The sequence below is a fragment of the Aythya ferina genome (genome assembly GCF_964211825.1).
Source record: "Aythya ferina genome assembly, chromosome: 22".
NCBI classification, from domain to species: domain Eukaryota; kingdom Metazoa; phylum Chordata; class Aves; order Anseriformes; family Anatidae; genus Aythya; species Aythya ferina.
The window spans coordinates 2,893,252-2,912,555 of NC_140320.1; the positions used below are offsets into that span (position 1 = coordinate 2,893,252).

The 19,304-nt window shown below is 53.4% G+C and overlaps 1 protein-coding gene across 9 annotated transcripts in view; it reads left to right on the forward strand.

Annotated features, from left to right (window-relative positions):
- Window positions 1-19,304, forward strand: part of LOC311422422 (protein CEPU-1) — a 329,684-nt gene that overhangs the window by 297,019 nt on the left and 13,361 nt on the right. For all 9 annotated transcript variants that reach the window (XM_084495452.1, XM_084495451.1, XM_084495450.1 and 6 more), the window contains one exon: window positions 5,037-5,162. In XM_084495452.1, coding sequence (XP_084351578.1) covers window positions 5,037-5,162 — 126 coding nt within the window. The remainder of the gene's footprint in view (window positions 1-5,036; window positions 5,163-19,304) is intronic.

A 19,304-nucleotide genomic window follows, 5' to 3' on the forward strand; every position in this document is an offset into this window, starting at 1 on the left:
AGTTATTTATTAATTGCTTATTAAGGTCATTATGTATGTCCTCTTAATTTCCAGGCTCCTTCCTTAGTGCCTTTGGCTGCTGCCAGGTTTGCGCAGAGGGGGCTGGGTCCCTCGGTGAAGCTGAGCCAAGCTCGGCGTGATTGTGCGAACCCAGGGTAGGATCCCCACCCAAAATTGGAAGGTTTTTGTTTACAGGCCAGCAAAGAATCTGGAAGCAGGCTCTGAGGATGTGTTTCCCCTTCCTCGTACCCCCTGGACTTCTTCCATGCGGCTCCTGAGCCGTGTTGATATGATGGAAGGATGATGCCCTCGCTGCTTTTCTCCTAATTATGGTCGTGTTAGAGGAGTGCTGACTGATTTAAAAGCCCATTACAATACACCTATAATTGAAGGCATAGGTCTCCCAACTTGCTCTCTGCAAAGCCGACAGAACTCAAACAAGGAGGGAGAAATCAAAGAGGGAGAAGGCACAGTGGAGGTGCCCGTACTGCGGCGGGGAGCACGGGAGCTCTGTGTGTCTCCAGCCCTCCTGCTGCTGGGTGCACACTGGGGTGGCCACATCCCGAGGGGACAGCCTGGTATCAGGGTCCCTGCACCCCATCCCACCCCTGCCAGCTTTTGGGGGCCTTCTTCTGGGGTGCAGGAGCTCAGCTGGACTTGTAGGATCACCAGGAGCAGGGCTGGGGCTCCGCAGAAGCTGTGCCCGTGGTAGCAGCGCTCTGCAAAACACGGCGAAGTCCTTGGGTGACAGCGGCAAGAAAGTGTTATTAAAAGCAGGAGCTCCGGCAGCCTGATGCTCAGGAAGCTGCCAGTGCACATCACAGATCGCCCGCAGAACGCAAGGCTGAGTCTCCCTCTTTTCCTTGCTTCAAGTTGCTTTTATAGTTGTTCTTTGTTGTTCCCTTTGATCTGGAGCAGATGTTGCTCGTGCAGGAAGATGGAGGTTTGCATGTTTTATGAGGGGGAAGCGAGTCTTACTGGGAGAACCTGGCTGCTGGCAGGCTGCTGGCGTGGGCTGTGTGCAGGGCACATCTGGGGGCTTTCCAGCCCTGGTGGGGCATGGGTGATGCTGGATCCCTCACCTGGCCACCATGCAGCTGGGGAAGGCTGGCACGAGACCCATTCTGCCTGGTTCCAGCACCAGAAGTGATTTGTGGGGTTAGAAATGTGTGTGTGTGTTTCTGCAGTGCTTGCTTGGCTCTTGGGTGAGTCCCTGAGCACACCTGAGGTGTGCTTTCCCTCACGGCACCACAGTCCCAGCAATATCCCCATGCACAGGCAGGAGACAAAGAGATGCTGTGGCCCCACCTCCCAAACTGGGCAGAATTTAGGGGGTTAAGCCACAAAATGCAGTTTCTCCTTGCAAGCACTCAACCTGGTGAGGCTCACCCATGTTCTCCTTCCCCTCTATCTGGTGTTGAGGTTGCTCCAGATCCTCACTCCCCTAATACCAAGGGGTCTCCTTGTGTGTCACTGACGCACAGCTGAAATTTAGGGTGCGGGGGGTCCCAGCTGAGCTTGCTCCTGGCTGCACCAAGAGCTGCGTCTGGAGACAGCAGTGGGGACACATTGCTGGGGACACATTTTTGGGGACATATTGTTGGGGACACATCGTCGGGGACAAGACTGGCACGGGCAGCACAGCCCTTGCATGCAGGGAAGGTGGATGGGTAGATAACGATGCATTCAGGTGCTGCAGGGTACGTGTAGGGGTGTTTGCACCCACGCTGGCTCTGGGACGGGTGTTTGGAGGTGTAGCAGGGATTTAGTCGGCGCCGGCGGCAGGAGGATGCGTGCGCACACGGTGCAAGGCAGGGAATACATCTGTGTAGGCAAGTGCATATGCTTGGATCTGCAAAGACATCTATCACCTGACTGAACACCCTCAGACGTGTAAGGCGCCATATGGCTTGGTTAAATATTTAAGCACACTGTTTTCTGTCCCAGGGACTCGGTGTGTGTGAGCGAGCGCCAAGTCCGGACAAACTCCGGGTGAGCCCTGAGCGCTCGCAGAGGCTGTGGCAGTTCAGAGCAGCACAGGGACCTTTCCCATCAGCATGGCGAGGCAAGGGAGGGGGAAAAAGCTGAAGTCAGATCGATAAAACACCAGCCTGTCTCTGGGGAAATCTGCACTGTGTCACCGGAGCAGCTTGGCCAACACTGCCATGTTTAATCACTTCTGAGCAGGAGAGATGCTGAACACAAAAGGACTGCCCGCAAGGAGAGGGTTCCCGCCTGGGAAGCCAGCATTTATTTAGCTTTATTTATTTATTCATTCCCATTGGGGCGCAGCTCCATCTGTGTCCCACGTTCAGCATAAGAAATTTCTCCTCTGCCCCATCTCCACGGAAATGCCAACTGATGGATAAAGCCTTTTAATGCAAGGGGAATGGCAGCACTGGTGACCATTAAATAATATTAAAGATATACTTGCGATCACTTATTTATTAAAGTTTCCCTCCCTAGTATAGTAAAAGCCTTACGACGTACCTGTTAAGTCTCAAGAAAGCCATTTTAAATAGTTCGTGTGGTTAATTATTCAAACGTTTAATTAGCATACAATAACTGTCGTGTTAAATCCTACCACTGCGCATTTAATTTAAGGGTAGGCTAAAGACTTCGCTGACGTTGTCGCTCCTGTCTGCTTCCCGGCCATGCCTGCCTCGCCTCACCCTGGGTGGGCTGCAGAAATTGCTGGAGGGCATCCTGAACCCACCAGGGCACGGGGACTTTTCCCAAAAGTTGCATTTTCACTTGCAAATTTGCAATTGCAAAGTCTCCCATTGCCCAGCCAAGGAAGCATCCCAGTAATTTCTCCTCCCCTGCCCGGTCTTAGCAAAATTAAAATCTCTGCAGGAATGCTGGTGCTGCTATACTGCTGAGGAGGAGGTTGTAATGCTCTTCAGGATGCATTTCAGGAGAAGCGGAAATCAAAGTTTAATTTGTTTTAATTATGTTTTAGAATCTGGTCAGTTAATTTGATTACAAATTTTTGTCTGTCGCCCGTGTGGGTGCAAATCCTTGTGTGCTGTAACAGAGTCACAATGCAAAGGCTGAATTTACTGCCTGCGAGTCTCGGTGAGCTCGGCAAAACAAGCTAAATTTGAGTGATGCGGATTCGTTAATTAAAAACATCGCAAAGGCTCCTTTTGATTTAGCAGGCACTGCATGGAAGACGACAGATAATGTTCTAGCTTTGCTGGGACCGACAGCTGGAGCCAGCCAGGGCTTCTTCCTGGGCAATCGTGGGCAATTCGCTCCACTGCTGCTCATCACTTTCCACCTCGAAACACCACCAGTAATACCTCCGTGGCCTATTTTAGCTGCTGATACTGAAAGCTCTGCTCTGGAAATAAAACTTTCTGAAGCACATTGGTTTCCTGGATAGCGATCCCAGCCTCTCCAGGTGCACGGTGGGGCAATTGTAGCACCTTTGTCATTAATTGCAGCTCCTCGGTGGACTACATTGACTTTTGGCAGAGCATCTCCTGGCTGTTCGTCCCAGGAGCCACACGCCCTTATGCCAGGCTTAATGACACTGATGAATATTAATATTTCCTTCGATGTCATCTTCACAGCCTCTGTCCTGTGTCCCCAGGTGTACTCCAGACCCCACTGTTCCAGGACCGTCTGATCCATAGTTGTCCTCCAGTGCATGATTAGCAGATTAGCCGTTGTGCCCAGAGCAGCAAAAAAAAAAAAATGAACTCCCAGAAGCCCTTCAAAACAGGGAATAATTCATTACCCACCTTGATTTCCACTTAAAATGTACTTTAACTACACTTCCAACTACAAACCCTAAATCACCCTCATGTTCACAAAAAATCCATCATTTTTTATTTTATTGCACGGCACTGGCATGACATAATCCCTTCCAGAGCGTCTTGGAGTGCTTTACGGATCAATAAATTACTTACCTGCGCGGCAGAGGCAATGCGTGCAAGGCCATTGCAGTCATTCTGGCTCGCTGTGCGTGCACCAGCCAGTCCCTGTGCCTGCCCTGCTGGCGACGAGCAGGGATGGGGTGCCCGGGGGTGGGTTATGGGTTTGGGATGGCAGCACGGCGCTGCCTGGGGCTGCGCGTGGGCTGCTGGATGGACGGGGCTCGGCTGGGGAGGGTGGAAGGAGCAGGATGCTCTGCGGGTGATTTGTGACTCTCCTGCAAAGCAGCGCAGCAGGGTGCCAATCCTCTGCTAGGCTCTGGAGAATGGCCTGGGAAAAAAAAAAAAAATAATAATAAATCGAGGAAGGTGATGGTCTTTATTATGTTCTGCAGGTGCAGGCTGATAACGGCAGCTGATCGTTTTTCTCGCATGGCGTGCCTGAGCTCGTGGAAGCCCCAGGTCACACCACTGCGGGGGCTGAGCGCTCCCCGTGTGCTCCTTGTCCCTTCCCTCTCATCAGCCCCACTCCTGAGCTCTGGGCCCCTTTTGTCTGCCCAATTCTCTTGAATTCATGTTGGCAGTGTCAAAGCAGCAGGAGGGCTTTCATCCCCGTTGAATTTCCCTTCCTTTGCACAATCTTAGAGGCTCCTTGGTAGGCTCGTTGTCTTCACGAGAGCTCCTCAGTGCTCTGCTGCTTGCGAGGACATCACAGAGCCCATGAGCTGCAAGCCACGTGAGCATTTTGGGTGCTCTCGTTGCACCAGGAGTGCCTTTTGCAGGGCTGGTGTTGTCCTGGGAGGATGCAGCTCTGCTGGGAAGGGCTGCTCGTGGCTGGGAGGACAGGGTCGGTACCAGCAGTGTGTGGGGGGAGAAGCACCGTCTGGCACATCGCACTGGTGCTGGTAGGATCTGTCTGCAGCCTCCCAAAAATAACTGAATCCCCGATGACTACAAGTCCTTCCCACGTCAACTCTGTCTCTTCCACCCCCCCTGTTTCCCCTCCGTTTTCCTGTCGAGGCAGACGAGACTGATGGGCTCCTGCTCTGTTTGTCACGGTAGAAGGACGGGAATTCTGCCTCCTTCACCCTCATTTTCAGATTTAAGACAGACAGAACCGGTTGCATTTTCATCTCCCTCTTTGTGTCTCTGCAGTGTCGCCGAAAATTACCGAGATCTCTTCTGACATCTCCATCAATGAAGGTGGCAACGTCAGCCTCACCTGCATAGCCACGGGCAGGCCAGATCCAACAATCACCTGGAGACACATCTCACCCAAAGGTAAGAGCCAAACGTTGCCCAAATTATTCCAGGAAGGGCACGGGGAGGGCTGGGAGCGGCTGGGGAGGTGTCGGGGGCTGGTTCAGGTGAACCAGCCCTGCAGCTGCAAAGAAAAAGTGGTGAGCGCTAAAAAGCTGTGATGTGCTGCAGGAGCAGATGGTTTTGGAAGAGAAACATCCATCCTGGTGGTCTGGGAGATGAAATTGTAGGTTTTTTTTAGGCAGTTACCAGCCTGGGGCTGTTGTGCTTGTCCCTTGGGAGCCCGGGGCTGCCCCAGGTCGCTGGAGCTGCCGCCGTGGGTGGTTGCATGCAGCACGCTGCTGGCAGCTGCTTTCGGCACCTGCTGAGACCTTTTCGGGGAACAGCACACATGGCATCAAAGAGGGACTGGAAATAGTACGAATCAACAAGAAAACACACAAAGCATTAATTGGTAACCTTGTTAATTGGCAAGCAAAAACCTGAGCAGAACGGTGGGGGTGTGACTGCCGGGGAGCGAATTCCCACGCGCGCCCGTTTGGGACGGCACGGGTTCAGAGTCCTTTCCCAGCTGTTTTCGGCACTCCTTTTGCATTTTGCTGCCCCGGCTCTCCCAGCTTTGTGAGGATCTCACTGATGAGCTGGGAGGAGGTCGTTTTGGGTGGGATGAGCCATCTGGCCAAGGGATCCTCTGCCTCCCAAATCGCCCATCTAAGTGCTTGCGTTCAACCTCGGTCATTTTTAACCCTGGGTCTTACCGACGTGGGCTGTTATCCCAGACCACTCCTCAAGCTCTCCTCGGGGATATCCCAGCCAGGCTGTCCAGCAGCCAAAGGAGACGATGCAGCAGCAGCAGTGATGGATGGCGCCGTGTCTGCTCCCTCCATTCAGCTGCCTGGCGATGGCTGCGGTGTCTCAGTGCAGCTCCATTGATTTTTGCTATTTGTCTGTACTGTAGCAAGCTGCTGGGCCAGATCCATCACTCTCCGTGGCCCAGGCAGAAAGCGAGCTGAGTCAGTGGCAACTCAGCCTGCTTTGTTGACAGGAGCCTCTGAAAAAAGCCATTCCCCGGTGCAAGAGTTGGCTTAGTCGCTGTAGGTGGCCGTGTCAGAGGGTGGCCTTCGGTCGGCGTCTGGGCATGGACCATGCTGGAATGCAGGGAGCAGATGTGAGCTGCTCTCAGCCCTGACCACGGCACCTACCCACAGCATCAAGTCGCTGTCACTCTATCTGTCACCATCGGGCAGCACTGATGGCTGAGCCAGTCCACGTGCTGTGACCTTTAAGACTTTTTTTTTCCTTTGTCCTCTTCCCCTTCTCCGCCCTGACTGCATCTTTTTGTCTCGCTCAGGCTCCTCACTGCCTGTTTTTCGCACATACTTGTTTTTTTTCTGCAGGCCCTGCTCTCCTTCCCACATCCCCTCCTGCTCCCCAGGTCCTTCCTCTCCCCATCCCGCACCCCTCACCACCTTCTCCTGCAGCCATCCATCCTCTCCTAACCAGCTTACGACGCCTCTGTCTTCTTTCACAAGGGCTATTTTCGGTGTTTGCTGCCATCCAGCAGGTTTCTTTCCCCAGGGAATCTTTACCTGCGCTTGAACCAGATGTTTCCATTTTACTTAGGACTTAGCTGCTATGGAAACTGAGGATGCACCACAAGAGGAAGAGTGAGCTAATCAGAAATTACCTGTGGTGCTGTGTAATTTGCAGCAGCAGCTCTTACCCGATTTTGGCCATGATTAGGCATTCTGCTTTCAAAACTCAAAGAGAACAAACGATCACAAAGATTTACCTGAATCTGGCCTCCTGCCGGTGGAGGGTGCTGAGCCCGGAGGTGGCCCAGGACATCTCTGGTGCCTGCCCATCTCCGTTCCCAGCTCAGCTCCTCTCTTTCTTTCTCTGGGTCTGCTGCAGCCACCATGCGGGGCCTCTGCTTCTCCATTTTTAATTCAGCACACATAGGAGAGGCGAGGATGTGCTGCATGGGGACGGAAAGAAGAGCCAGGGCAGGTGCCCAGAGGTGCCATAGAAGATGCCAAGGCCGTAGCCATGTCCCTAGCAGGACAGGGTATGATTTGGAGATCCGGGAGCCTCACCAGTGACTGGGGACCCAAAGCTGGCTGCTGGCCTCTCTCTTGGCCAGACCTGGCTCTGCCTCAAAGCGCATCCCCGGGGAAATCCTGAGCAAGCCTCCTCCTGTTCCTTTGCGCCGTCTTTCTCCATCTCGCTTGGAGTGCTGGAGAAGAGGGAGGGGGGAGAATTGGTTAAGGGAAAGCTGGTGCATAATTGAAGGGTTTACATAGCGGATGGGTAAGCGGCTCTCACCGCTGCCACTGGGGAGAGGCTTTGATAGCTCCGTCTGTGCCAGGCGCGTGTGGGCTGGGAGCTGAAGGAGCTGCTCCCCGCGCCTACCCCGGCAAGCGCTCCTCTGCGCAAAGGCACTTCACGGGCTCTATTATTTTCTTGGCAGCTGTAAGTCTGTTTTGTGGTTCTTGGTGAGAAATGGAGCAGAGAAGAGTGTTTGCTCACTGGAGGAGCGTGCAGCCTGATCCCGCAGAGGATTTACACCTGAAGCAGCTCAGCTCCCCCGTGGCTCATCCCTCTCCAGACCCTTTTCCAGCCACCAGCTCCTGGCAGTGCAGCCCAACGGGTTGAAGTGGAAGAAGGGGCTGGGGGGAGAGATGCAGGCACGTCTTCCTTCATCTCGGGGCTGTGCTGAGGAACCACAACCATGGCCATGGGCTCGGGTGCTCCAGCTGGCAGTGGGACTGGCAGCAAACTATACCAGTAAGCTAGGCACCAGCATCCGATGTTGATGCCAGCCGCAAACTGGCGAGATCTTCCAGTTAATAGTGTGGTTATGGTCACTCAGGTGTTTCCATAGTTACTGGGCTCTTTATTTATTTTTTGGGTAACTCTGACGTTGTCATGGTGATTGCCATGTTGTCAGTCTCTCGGTGGACAAAAGCTGGAATTTCTCGGCTTAGGGAAAAGTGCAGTGTCCCGAGCTGCTGGGCACCGGGTGACGCTTGGTGCATCGTACAGGGCCAGGGGCACGGGGAAAGGGTGCACAAACTGGCCGGGTGTGCAGATACACCACTGGCATATCTGCCTGGCCAGCACCCATCTGCCACACACGGCTATCCTACAGCCAGGGGCTGCATCCAACTTGTCATCCTTAACGACCCTTGATGGACTTTGCTGCCATGGTTTTGTCTAATTGCTGTTTGATTATCGCTGTAGTATGATGGATTCTGGTGTAAGGCTTAAGACAGTGGCTGCCAGAGTAGGAAAACATTATGGTTTGGCTTGATGGTGTATTTACTCGTAAGAGGGCTGATCAAGAGGTCTTTATAGCAGGAATCCCTCATTAATCTTAGGATTAGGCTCGGCTGTGAAAGCTGGAGCCCGTGCGGAGCCAGAGCCCCGCGCCACGTCTGAGCTGGGACGCACGGGGCCGGTGCTGCCTCGCTGCTTGGCCAGGCAGCATCACAAGGGGGGTGAGCTGCTCAGAAGGCCCCCGTCGTGCCCCGACCCAGGTGTCCTCTGTGATCAGCTGAGTTAACCTCGGCAGCCCTCCGCTTCCTCCCTGGAAGAGGCATAATAGCAGTCCCTCATCCGGCAGGACTGATGGGAGGATAAATGCATTCAGGATGTGAGGTGCTTGGGCGCAGGAGTAATCACAGCTCGTATATGCACTTAAGATAGATGAGACTTGGTGGCCTAATGTGGCAGAGGTCTCTTGAGATCATCTGTCTATACATCAGCAGCAAAGCAGCGGAGGGACTCTGGGAGAAGTCTGGTATATTTGGATATATTGATTCTCTCTGGCTCTTGGCGGGGCTTAAAACAAGAAGACAAGCTGCTGCAAAAAAAATGCAGCTTGAGGAGCTGCATTTCCCTGGGAAGGGGACACATCTCCTCCCTTCAGAGGCTTGTCCATTAAGCACATCAGTTTCTGTCCCAAATCCTTCCAGATCCTTTCTGAACTGCAGGCAGGGGCGGCTTTGCCTGGCGAGCGCAGCGTGGGATGTTTGTAGGTGGGACGAAAGGTCTGGAGCCTGGCCAGGAGGCACTGGAAGAAGCCAGGGGAATCCGCTTGGGTGGCAAATCTCTGCCTGCCTCTGCGCTGTCATCGCCCTGGCAGTGATCAGCTCAGCATCCCCCAGGGAAAGCTCCCTGTAACCCTGAATCAAGTCACCTAATTAACTTAGTAACAGCAAGCTGTACTCTCTGCTGGTCATTTTAATAGGGCAGTAGCTCTCGAAGAGAGCAGAGTGTTTGTGCAAGGCTGCTTCTGTGTTCCTCCAGAGCCTCGTGTTTCTGCACTGTCTTTTGTTGTGGGTTCAGGAGGTTTTAGAGGAGGCAATACATCTGCCTTGCTTCTCTTCTCAGTATTTAAGCTGAACAAACACCAGAGCCGTCCAGAGATGGTGGTGTTGGGGAAAGCAGAAGTATGACCCCCTCTTTGGGAAGAAGGACTTGTGGAGATGTTGTATGGGCCTGTAGACATGCAGTGTCTAAAGGAAGGCAGTTGAATCCTTCTCATGTGGCTGGAGCAGAGAGCTGGCACTGAGCTGGGTTGGGTTGAGCTGAGTTGGGTTGGGTTGGGTTGGGTCTGGTTGTGTTGTGTTGGGTTGTGTTGGGTTGTGTTGGGCTAGGTTGTGTTCTGTTGGGTTTGGTTGGGTTGGGTTGAGTTGGGTTGTGTTGTGTTGGGCTGGGTTGGGTTGGGTTGGGTTGGGTTGGGTTGAGCTGTATTGGGCTGTGCTTTGAGCTGTATGTAGCATCCCAATTCACCTCGTTGCATGCATCCTCCTGGTCTCACAGTGGCCTTTCTCCAGCACTGTGGCTCTTAACCACCTACAGAAGCCAATGCTAAAGCACCACCAGGAATAAGCATCTTGCAGAGGCTCAGCCGAGATCGTCATCCTCCTTCCAGGAGGCATTGCAGGCCTGGGCTCCGGCTAAATTAACTGAAGCATTTCAACAGGCTCCAATCCTGTCGGCAGCTCAACCGTCCCCTTGTTTACTGTTGAAATAATTACTGCTTTGCCATAATATTAGCTCTGAGCCGTGACTCCATTACCATTATCGCCGGAATATTACCCATTTATTATCTCCCAGCAACCCTGGAAGATGAACACTAGGCTTCAGAGACCAATTGTTTTACAACAGACAGGATCTTGGTGTGCATTGTTTAATGAGGTAAACTACATTATAGCCGGCATTAATTTGGCTGCAGTGCACTCCACTAAATCATTGTTAACCTGTAAATCTGCCACCCATTTTGATGCACACTTAATCAGAGCCCTCTGGATGGATCCACTGGGAAAAGGGTCATGGGTGACCCAGCTCTGTTGGCACCACGTGGGGTGCCAGCGCCAAGGGCACGCTTTGTGCATGCTCATGGTGAAGGTGAAGGCAGTGCTGGTGGCTGGCATTGCCAGGGCTTGCTTGCAAAGTTCTTGCACTTGTGCTGCATCCTGCAAGGGGATCCTGCCAGGAGTAGGGTGAATATTGAGCCCCTGGAGTGCCAGCAGCTTTCTGTGTGAGGAGGATCAAGCAGGAGTGACTTAAACCTGGTTAATGCGTCACACACCTCGTGCACGGAGCGGTTGGCTGTGGTTAGCTCTTTGTAGCATTTCCCCTCCACTGATGTGCCCTGTTTCTACCTGCTATTTCGAAGCAATAGGAGATTATGTACTTATATGCGTGTATATATAAAAGTAATATTTTTGATTCCCTGCATGGTGGAAATGAGCCCTCTCAGCTGATTTGTTTGCATATTTGGCACAGCCGCCTTTAAAATATGCATTTTAGTACAAAAATAACTAGACCCCTACCAGCTACAAATGAGGCAATGCCTTTCTGTTATGGAAAGGGGAAAAAAGAAAAAAATAACTCTCTGCTTCAGCGTGCTCCCTAAACACAGCTTTGCAATGTCACGCTTTCCCTCCTTGCCAGAGGCAAGGCGTGCGCAGTTCCTCGCTGTCATCCGGGGATGCGTGCGGGCCGGCTGCTCGTGTGGAGGTACAGCCGCCCGTGTCAGGAAATTCTTCCCAGGCAGAAAGCAGGCGGCTCTGCCTGCACCAAGGTTTTATCCACAGACTCATCCCATCGCTGGCTCACTGCCTTTCTGAGGCACCACGCTATGGCAAAAGGCCCCGATCTGCATTCGCACCGCACCCGGCAGAAGGGAGCTGAGGCCCTGTGCAAAGCCATATTAATAAGAATATTGGAGATTTATTTTTCTTGCTCCCAAGCCGACCTATTTGCATGACAATCTCGTAAGCCCTGCATATGCACAGCAGCAGCAGGACTGGGCGAGAGGAGCGGGGAAGTTTCCATTCACTCCGGTGCCCGGCGTGACGCCCTCTCCGAGCATCCCTCGTTTCGGCTTTGTGCGGAGACAGCGACTTTCAACCCATCCCTGTATCTTTTCACCCAGCCGCTGCAGAAGGAAGGGTTTCATTTATTTACTTATTGTGCAGGGTAGGACGAAGCGGACAAAAAAACAACACGCCGACAGCGTCGGCTTGCCGGATTTTCTGTCTCTTCTTTAGTGATCAGAGCGGCTCCCTCCTTCCCGGGTAAATGGGAGGCTTTGTGTCACCGGCTCGCTCCCTGCCTGGGACTCGCCTTTCATTCAGCTGGCATTAGGAAGCGGAGGAAGAGCAAGGGACGGGAGTGTCTGAGATGTGAGAGATCTCCACACAAATTAAAACCTTTTATCAGGCCCTAATAGCTGTGCAAACTAATTATATTTGGGCCAAACTTTGCCAGAGACTCCCCCGAGGTATTATTATAAAAATCTGAGCTGTGGAAACGCGTCCCCATTCTGTCAACACCGGGTCGCTTCAGCTATAGAAAACTCAGCTCCGGCTCATTTTAGCTCCCGTGATGTGCTTTGCATAAGCCGTGGCAGTTGTTTTGGGGAGGATGGAGCCTGGCCAGACTGCGTAACATGTGGTCCAGGTCTGTCGAGCCCCAGGGAATTTTTTCCATTGACATGGCTTTGGGGGTGCAGACATGCATCTGGGATGCCTCCATCCCTGGAGGGACAGGAGGTTGTGATGAGTTTGGTGCTTCCTCCCTTCTTCTTCTTTCTCTGCTCCTTTCCTTCCCCGTAACACCTGCTTGGTGCACGGGGTGCCAATCTCAGGATATCCCACGCCTCATCTGCCCTCAGTGGCTGTCGGTGGAAGCAGCACAGGGAAACGCTCAGATCCAAAGTCCTGCACCTCTGATGTTTGTCCTGGTGGGAAGGACAGCCCCTCGCTCCTCTCCCCATGGCCACCGTTCCCCTGCCTGCCTTGTGCTCTTCCTCTGTGCAGATTGCTGGCTAATGGGGTGGAGCTAGCGAGAGTGCTCTCTATTAATGGAGCAGAATATAAACAGAATAAAGCCTTCATTTCCCGGGCTGTGATTTCATTATTAATATACTTTACAGTTCACAGGTTGTTCATTTGCTTCCATGTTTTCTCAGCTGGTGTAATCTGCAGCTCAGAGTGAGAAGAGTCATAAAATTTCCATTTCCAGTTGAATGTGCGTCCAATTCGCCGTGAAATGTTTCTCTCTGTCGTGAATATTAAGTGCACGAGGAGTCAGTAGCTGCGGGATTAGGCAGGGCAGGTTGCCAGCCCCCTCTCTGCATCCCAGGGGTGCGGGTGCAAGCGATGCTCATGGCATGGAAGATGCAGAGGAGGCGGCTGCAGGAAGGTGTCAGGGCATCGTGGAGGAGCAGAGAGGGAAAGGTGGCACAGAAAGGTCTAGGGACTGAGGGGAAGAACATGTGGTGGAGAGAGGAAAGAAAACACACACAACATACTAGAAAGAAAATAAAGTTGGGGAATAGTAAAGAGATGGGCTGCAAGGAGGGATGTGATGGGCAAAAGATGTCCAGGACCTGACGGAGCTGAGCTGAGCTCCTCCGCCTCACCTCTCTATCCCATAGCCGTGACATTTTGCAGGGAAAAAGTCACACCAGTGTGTGCCCGTTTGTAAATCAGTCTGCTCTCCGTGCTTGGGCCAGCACCACAGGCTTTGGGGCTGGGCCCTTTCCCTAGCCTGAGCACGTGTGGAAAGGGTTTTCTTGTCTCCAGTGTGCATGGCTGGGCAAGGAGCTGACTGCTGCCCCGTCCTGCGCCTGCTGAGCAGCAACAAATAGCCCTGGAGTGGCAGAGCATGTGCATGGAAGCGTGCAGAGGCAGAAAATAGAGCTTGTCACATGAATTGGGGAAGAAAAGTGTTCTGCTGGTGGTTACGTGGCCAGCAGGAAAAAGCGGGGAGACTTGTTGCATGTTTTGTGTGCCCTTGCATGGCTTTAGCAAAGCAGAGCGTCCCCTCTGGGGCAGGGCAGCAGGAGCGTGGGTACTTGTAGGGTGCCAGCACTTAAATATGGGTGCCTGCCTGTCTTCAGGCTTGCTTGTACAAGAAGAAGGAGCTGTGTGTGTCTGGGTACGTGTGTGCACATGCCTGCATGGCAGTGGGCACAGCTGGTGGCACATCTGGCCCCATGGTGGGCAGGTTCCTGCAGCTGGAGGTGGTGGCAGATGCCCACCACCCATCCCTGAAGTAGCACTGCGCGATGCCACATCCAGCACTGTCACTGCCATCAGGAAGGGGACAAAAAAACAAATCCCAGTGGTGTGCCCTGGCCATGGAGATAGCTCAGGTGCTGCCCGCAGCCGACACCACCGTTTCCTGCTGAAATGACTTCTGCCATGGCATTCCTTACCGTGGAGAAAAAAAATGCCTCTTCCTTTCCCATCTCCTCTCGGTCGAGTCAAGATAATAATAGTCTTTTTCTGATCCCCTGAACTTTCCCATCTGCTTGGTAAAACAATGGCAATTCTTTTTCCTCCCGGCCTCTCTCTCTGTCTTCCTCTCTTTTATTTTTATCCTCCTACAGTATAATTTAAAGCTGCAGCAATGCCATAGCCCAGGGGTTTTTCCCCTTCCTGTGATACACTGCTGTTATTTAAAATGTTTTTTCCCTCGCAGAGGGGTGTCTCTGCTCCCCTCACCACCCCACCTGCCAGGATGCTGCGGGGCTCAACCCGCTCTCCAGTCCCTCCCAGTTCCCTGGGGCCAGTATCACACATCCCCACTGGTTCTGGCATCCCCAGCTCCCTGCCCTCAGATCCCATTCCCCAGTCATCCCCCACCCATCTCACTGCCTGCACTTTCCCCCAGCTTCTCCTGATAAGCCGCAATATTGCGAATGGTCCTCCAGAAATGGAGACATCAGTGCCATAAAACATGAGGGACAGAGCAAGGCCACTGGGCTGGAAAATAGCGTGTCTGAAAAAATAAAGACGGGCTAAAGATGATGGAGAGGCGACAGCCAGTCCCAGTTTGGACGGCTCTGGTGGGTAAAAGATGGGCTTTGGGGTCTGGCTGAGAGCCACCAAGGGCTGCTGTGGAGCGGTGTGAGCCATGCGCTGGTCCCCCGAGCACCCTCAGGTCACCACATCAGCCTTGTTATCAGGGCTTCCCCGCCTCGCTTCAGTGTAACGGTTGTTCCCTGTCTTATGAAAAATTGGAAATTTATCTCCGATCAGCCCTCGCCTCGCCTGTCGGCTCCCCAGGCTCGATGCCCCCGTTTCGGTCTGACAGGCGCCGTGTACCAAATTCCCCGCGTGACGAGCTGGCTCCATGCTGGGCTGGGTGGTCGCCATCCAAGGGGAAGAAGGGGAAAGGAAAATATCCCCCATTCCCCGAAAGCTGTCGGCCAGGCTTGCCATGAACTGTGTGCAGGGAAGGTTTCCCAGATTGCTGGGACTTCATGCCAGCACCCTGGATGGATTTAGTCAGCACCTGATGCTTATTTTTTCACTCTAATGCCATTATGCCACTTGCTTCCCTTCCTAGGGATATTTTCTTAATGCGGCTGAAATGCAGCTTAGCTGAGGTTACAGCCATTTAACGCTTTGGATTGAAATTGCGTCTTAAGAGCTTGTCCTGCAGAGAAAGCCTTTGGGTTTAAATTTGCAGCCAGAGGGACCCCACGGTCCTGGCCACCAGCAGATGTTTTGCAGACAAATCCGAAGGAAAGTGGGGCACCACGAGTTGCGTTGGCACCGGGGATGCTCTTACAGGCTGGAGGGCGAGGGGTGGATCTTGCCACCGTTATCCCCATCATGATACCTGCGATAGTGACCCTCCACGGCATTTTTTTGGGGTGCTTTGCACGACTTCTGCGAACAGCAGGCAGGAGCAGCTCAGTTCTTGGTGTTAGCTGGGGCTGAGCCTTGCGCACCGCGGCTTCTCCTGGAGAAAGCTGCCAGCAACGGGACGGGCTCCAGGAAACCCAAGTTGCAACAGGATTTAATCGAGGAGCAGAGCTCCCGCAAACAGGATGTGTGTGTTTGTCTGAGTGATTTTCTCCAGGAGCATCTGTCACTCTCAAACATCCCGGCATCACTGCGGCAAATTATTTAAACACTACCCACTGTACCCCATCTGTCAGCCAGCCCCTCCGCGCGTATGGGGCCCTACCTTGCCTCCTCTCCAAAGGAACTCGCCGGCAAAGGCTGGGAGCCAAACAACAGGACAAATTAAATCAAAAGCACAGCTTCGGCACCCAGGGGGAAAATGCACATCAGCTTTGACTTATTGCACGGCGCACGCTTACAAGAGAGAAGCAGCGGCTTTTGTCACTGCGAGGGGCCATGAAAAATGAATTAGGGCCGCTGCTGGGAGAGGGCATGCAGGAGAATCCTTCATTCTGGCGACACTGTCCTCTCTCACCTTGCGAGCAGCAACGGGGAAAAATGGTGGGGAGGAAGAGAAAGGAGGAAAGGCGAGGGGACTGCTTGGGCTGCAGGCAGGGATGGAGAGGCTTGGATGCCTTGAGAGCGGCATCGCGGCTCGAGCGGGAGCGCAGGGCGGCTGTGAGATGCAGGCTCATCAGTAACCATCAGAAGAAAGCTTTGCTCCATTCCCATGGGGCTCCGTGTAAGCATTTGTGGTTTGCATTGGGCCTTTTTGCATGTGCGCCTCCACTGAAGCAGAAAAACTGTGGGAAGAGACTCGGTGCTGGTGGCAGTGTCTGCACTGCCAAACCTCTCCTCTAGGACCCTCGGTGCCACCACAGATGCCACCACCTCACCCTCCAAGCAGGTAGACACTGAGGAGGAAGCTGGCTGGCTCCATGCTTGTGATAATATGCTGGTATCTTGAAGAAAAGAGCCCCCCAACAAGCCCTAAACCCATCTTTGCTACAGAGCTGATACCGCCGAAGTGCTTGGTGACCTGCAGCCACTGCTAATTTCCTTGCAGAGGGTGGCACGTGGCAGCCAGCCCAGCCCCTCTGCTGCCTCTGGGCATTGTAAGCAGCACCTGGGGAGGAGGCAGGGGCTGGGGAGCACCCATCTGCCCATCCAGGGTGCTCACTGCCACATGGCTGAGCCCCAAGAGGCTTCGGAGCCAGCCCAGCTCTGCCACGCATGGAAATGAAAGGGCTCGTTCTTTACGCAGCTCGTTTGCGCCTGAGTTACAGCCTCATTCAAGGGTGGCTGGTCCCCAAGTTGTTGTGTCTTGTTTCTTTAAATATTAATTTCCATAATCCTTTTATTTCCCAAGGAACTACTTCTCGCAAACAAAGGGTTTAATGCTCCTTTTTTATTCCCGGTAACAAATAAGTCGCATGAAGCTCGCAAACATCCCGGCAGCTGCCAGCCGCGTGCACGAGCAGCAGCAAACAGCGCTGAAGTCACAGTGTGTGGGATGGGAAGGACGAGAGGAGAATCCCCAGGGGATCACGGGTCTCACGGTCACATCATCCCAAGAGGGAAGGGCCATATCTCTCCCCAAGAGGGAGGGCAGGGGCTCAGCTGCACTGGGAAGCCCCCGTGCAGCCCGGGATCCTGATTTTTTTCCATCTTGGCACCTCTGACGTGCCTTTTTGAGATGGAAGATTTGAGAGCCGAAGGCCGGGCAGCACAATAGAAGATAGACTGCTTGTACCTCATTGTGTGGAGAATAGATGGGCTGCGGGCTCCCGGAGAATAGGAGCTGCCACTCAGGCGGCTTTAATAGAACAGGCGGCAGATAGATTTCAATAAAAGAAATGAGTATAAATATTGTTAGCGGAGAAGAGAGGGAAAGTGAAAAAGATCTTGTTTGACTAGTCACAGTGGGAAACTTTCAAGGACTTTTAAGCTAAAAACTCTGCACAATGGTGCTATAATGGGCAGCTCGGCTGCGGCTCACGGCACCGGCGAGGCAAGCGGACCAGGCAGGCATTCCCGGCGTGGTGTGGCTTCGTGCAGGAGGTCTGGCTGCTGCATGGCACAGGGGTGAGGTGGTTGTACCAGGGAACCTGCTCACTGCTGTCAGCACTGGGCCACCTCCTCATTTTTAGCTCCTTGTGCCTTGTGTTGGCCATCCATGGTGGATATAGGTTGGGCTGCAGGCTGTGCGTAGGGTGACCGGCTAGGGGTAGGCGATGTGATGGCATCAGGAGGGTGTCTGCAAGCTGCATGGCCCAGTGGGCAGTGAGATGTGTTGCACACACCCGCTTAATGGTTATCTGGGTTGTCATGGGGCATCAGAGAGCCAGGCATGGTCTTGGGGCTGGTGGTAGATCGCAGAGCAAGCACAAGCACAAAGGTGGGGCCTGTGGTAGATCCAGCTCTGAGAGCACAGAAAGTCAGAGAGCCCGGATAGATGTCATCCCCAATGCAGAGAGAGGGGTTTTGGCAGGGGGCTGCAGAGCTGCAGCCTGTGGGATTTGTTCCTGGTTGTGTTTGGAGGACACCTGTGGAAATCCCCACATCCTGTCCGCATGCTCATGTTGTTCTGAAATGCTCACCTCTGTGTGCATCAGCCCAAAATCACGCACAAGAGTCTGCAGGAGGCTCCTCCACCGCATCTCAAGAAGAAACAGAAGGCATCATCGGCTCCCAGTTACACCCAAAATAGCTGAAAGGAGTAGAAAAACCCAGTGCCTCTGCCGTGCCACATGGCTGTGCATGAGGACAGGCTCCCGTGGCCCCGAGGAGGAGGGGACATCGATCCCATCGCAGAAGGACTTCACGGCGACTGTGGATCTATCGCTCAGTGTGCACCTGCCTGGGGGCACCCGGAGCCCCCAGCACAGCGGTGTCACCGGCTGCCTCGCTCTTTTGCAGCCCACAGAGCCGTGCACGAGGACGCGAAGCAAAATTGGATGTGAAAGTTCTGCCGAAGCCAATTCAATGAAGGGTGCAAGCGAGGAAAACACAAGTGTTTCCCCTCGGCTTGGTGACACCGGGCGCAGTCGGTGACAGTCACCTGCCCTGCAGTGGTGGAGGTGGCTTCTGCAAAGTTCCTGCACTCATGAGCACCGTGCCAAAGCCAGGCAGTGGGAGCACCATGCCCTGTGACTTCACATAACATAAACCCTAGAAACATGTGAATTAATTTAAATAAATAAATAAATAAATATACATATATAAGGTGAGAGATTTCTTTCCTTGCTATCAGGAAACCTCAAAAAAAAAGAGACTTGGCCCTATGTAAGCATGCCTATGATCTCTGGTGGCTGTGGGCTGAATTCGGGGCTCACCATCCTTCTTCTAAAGGCTGGTGAGAAGTGAAGAGCGGGTGCTCGGTGTCCCCCCAGGAGCTGGTGCTGGAGATGCGCTTCCCAAAGGGGTCACCCTGCTGCAGGCTCGTGGATGGAGCCCGTGGCACGGGGCTGCAGTATTCTTGAGAGGAAGGAAGGCGCGCACCATGCTCGCCTGGGTCGATAGGGTAATCTTCAAGAAATCATTTTTTTACTGATTGCTTTGGATGATTTCCAGCAGGTTAATTACCCCAAATCTTTCTCCATCGGAGCGTGGCGGCATTAAGCCAGCACCAGGGAGTTGGAAAGAGGGGGGACGTGGAGGTGAGGCTGCTGGAGCGGGGTCAGTGCCCTAATCAGCAGAACAAGAGAAGTTTTGAAATGCCCGAACTCAGCTCCTTTTGTGTTAAATGAGCAATCAGGAGCAGGTAATGCTGGTCAGTAAGAGGTGAAGGGGGTGCATCCCCCACCCATGGCCAGGGCAAGTGATGGAGGCAGCTTTTGCTCTTTCCCCACGTTCACAGGGCTGTGTCACTCCTGCATCGAGCACTTGGGTTTGGGGCATTTCGGTGTTTCAGGGTGGTTTCCTTCCTCCTCCTCCTTCCCTGCTG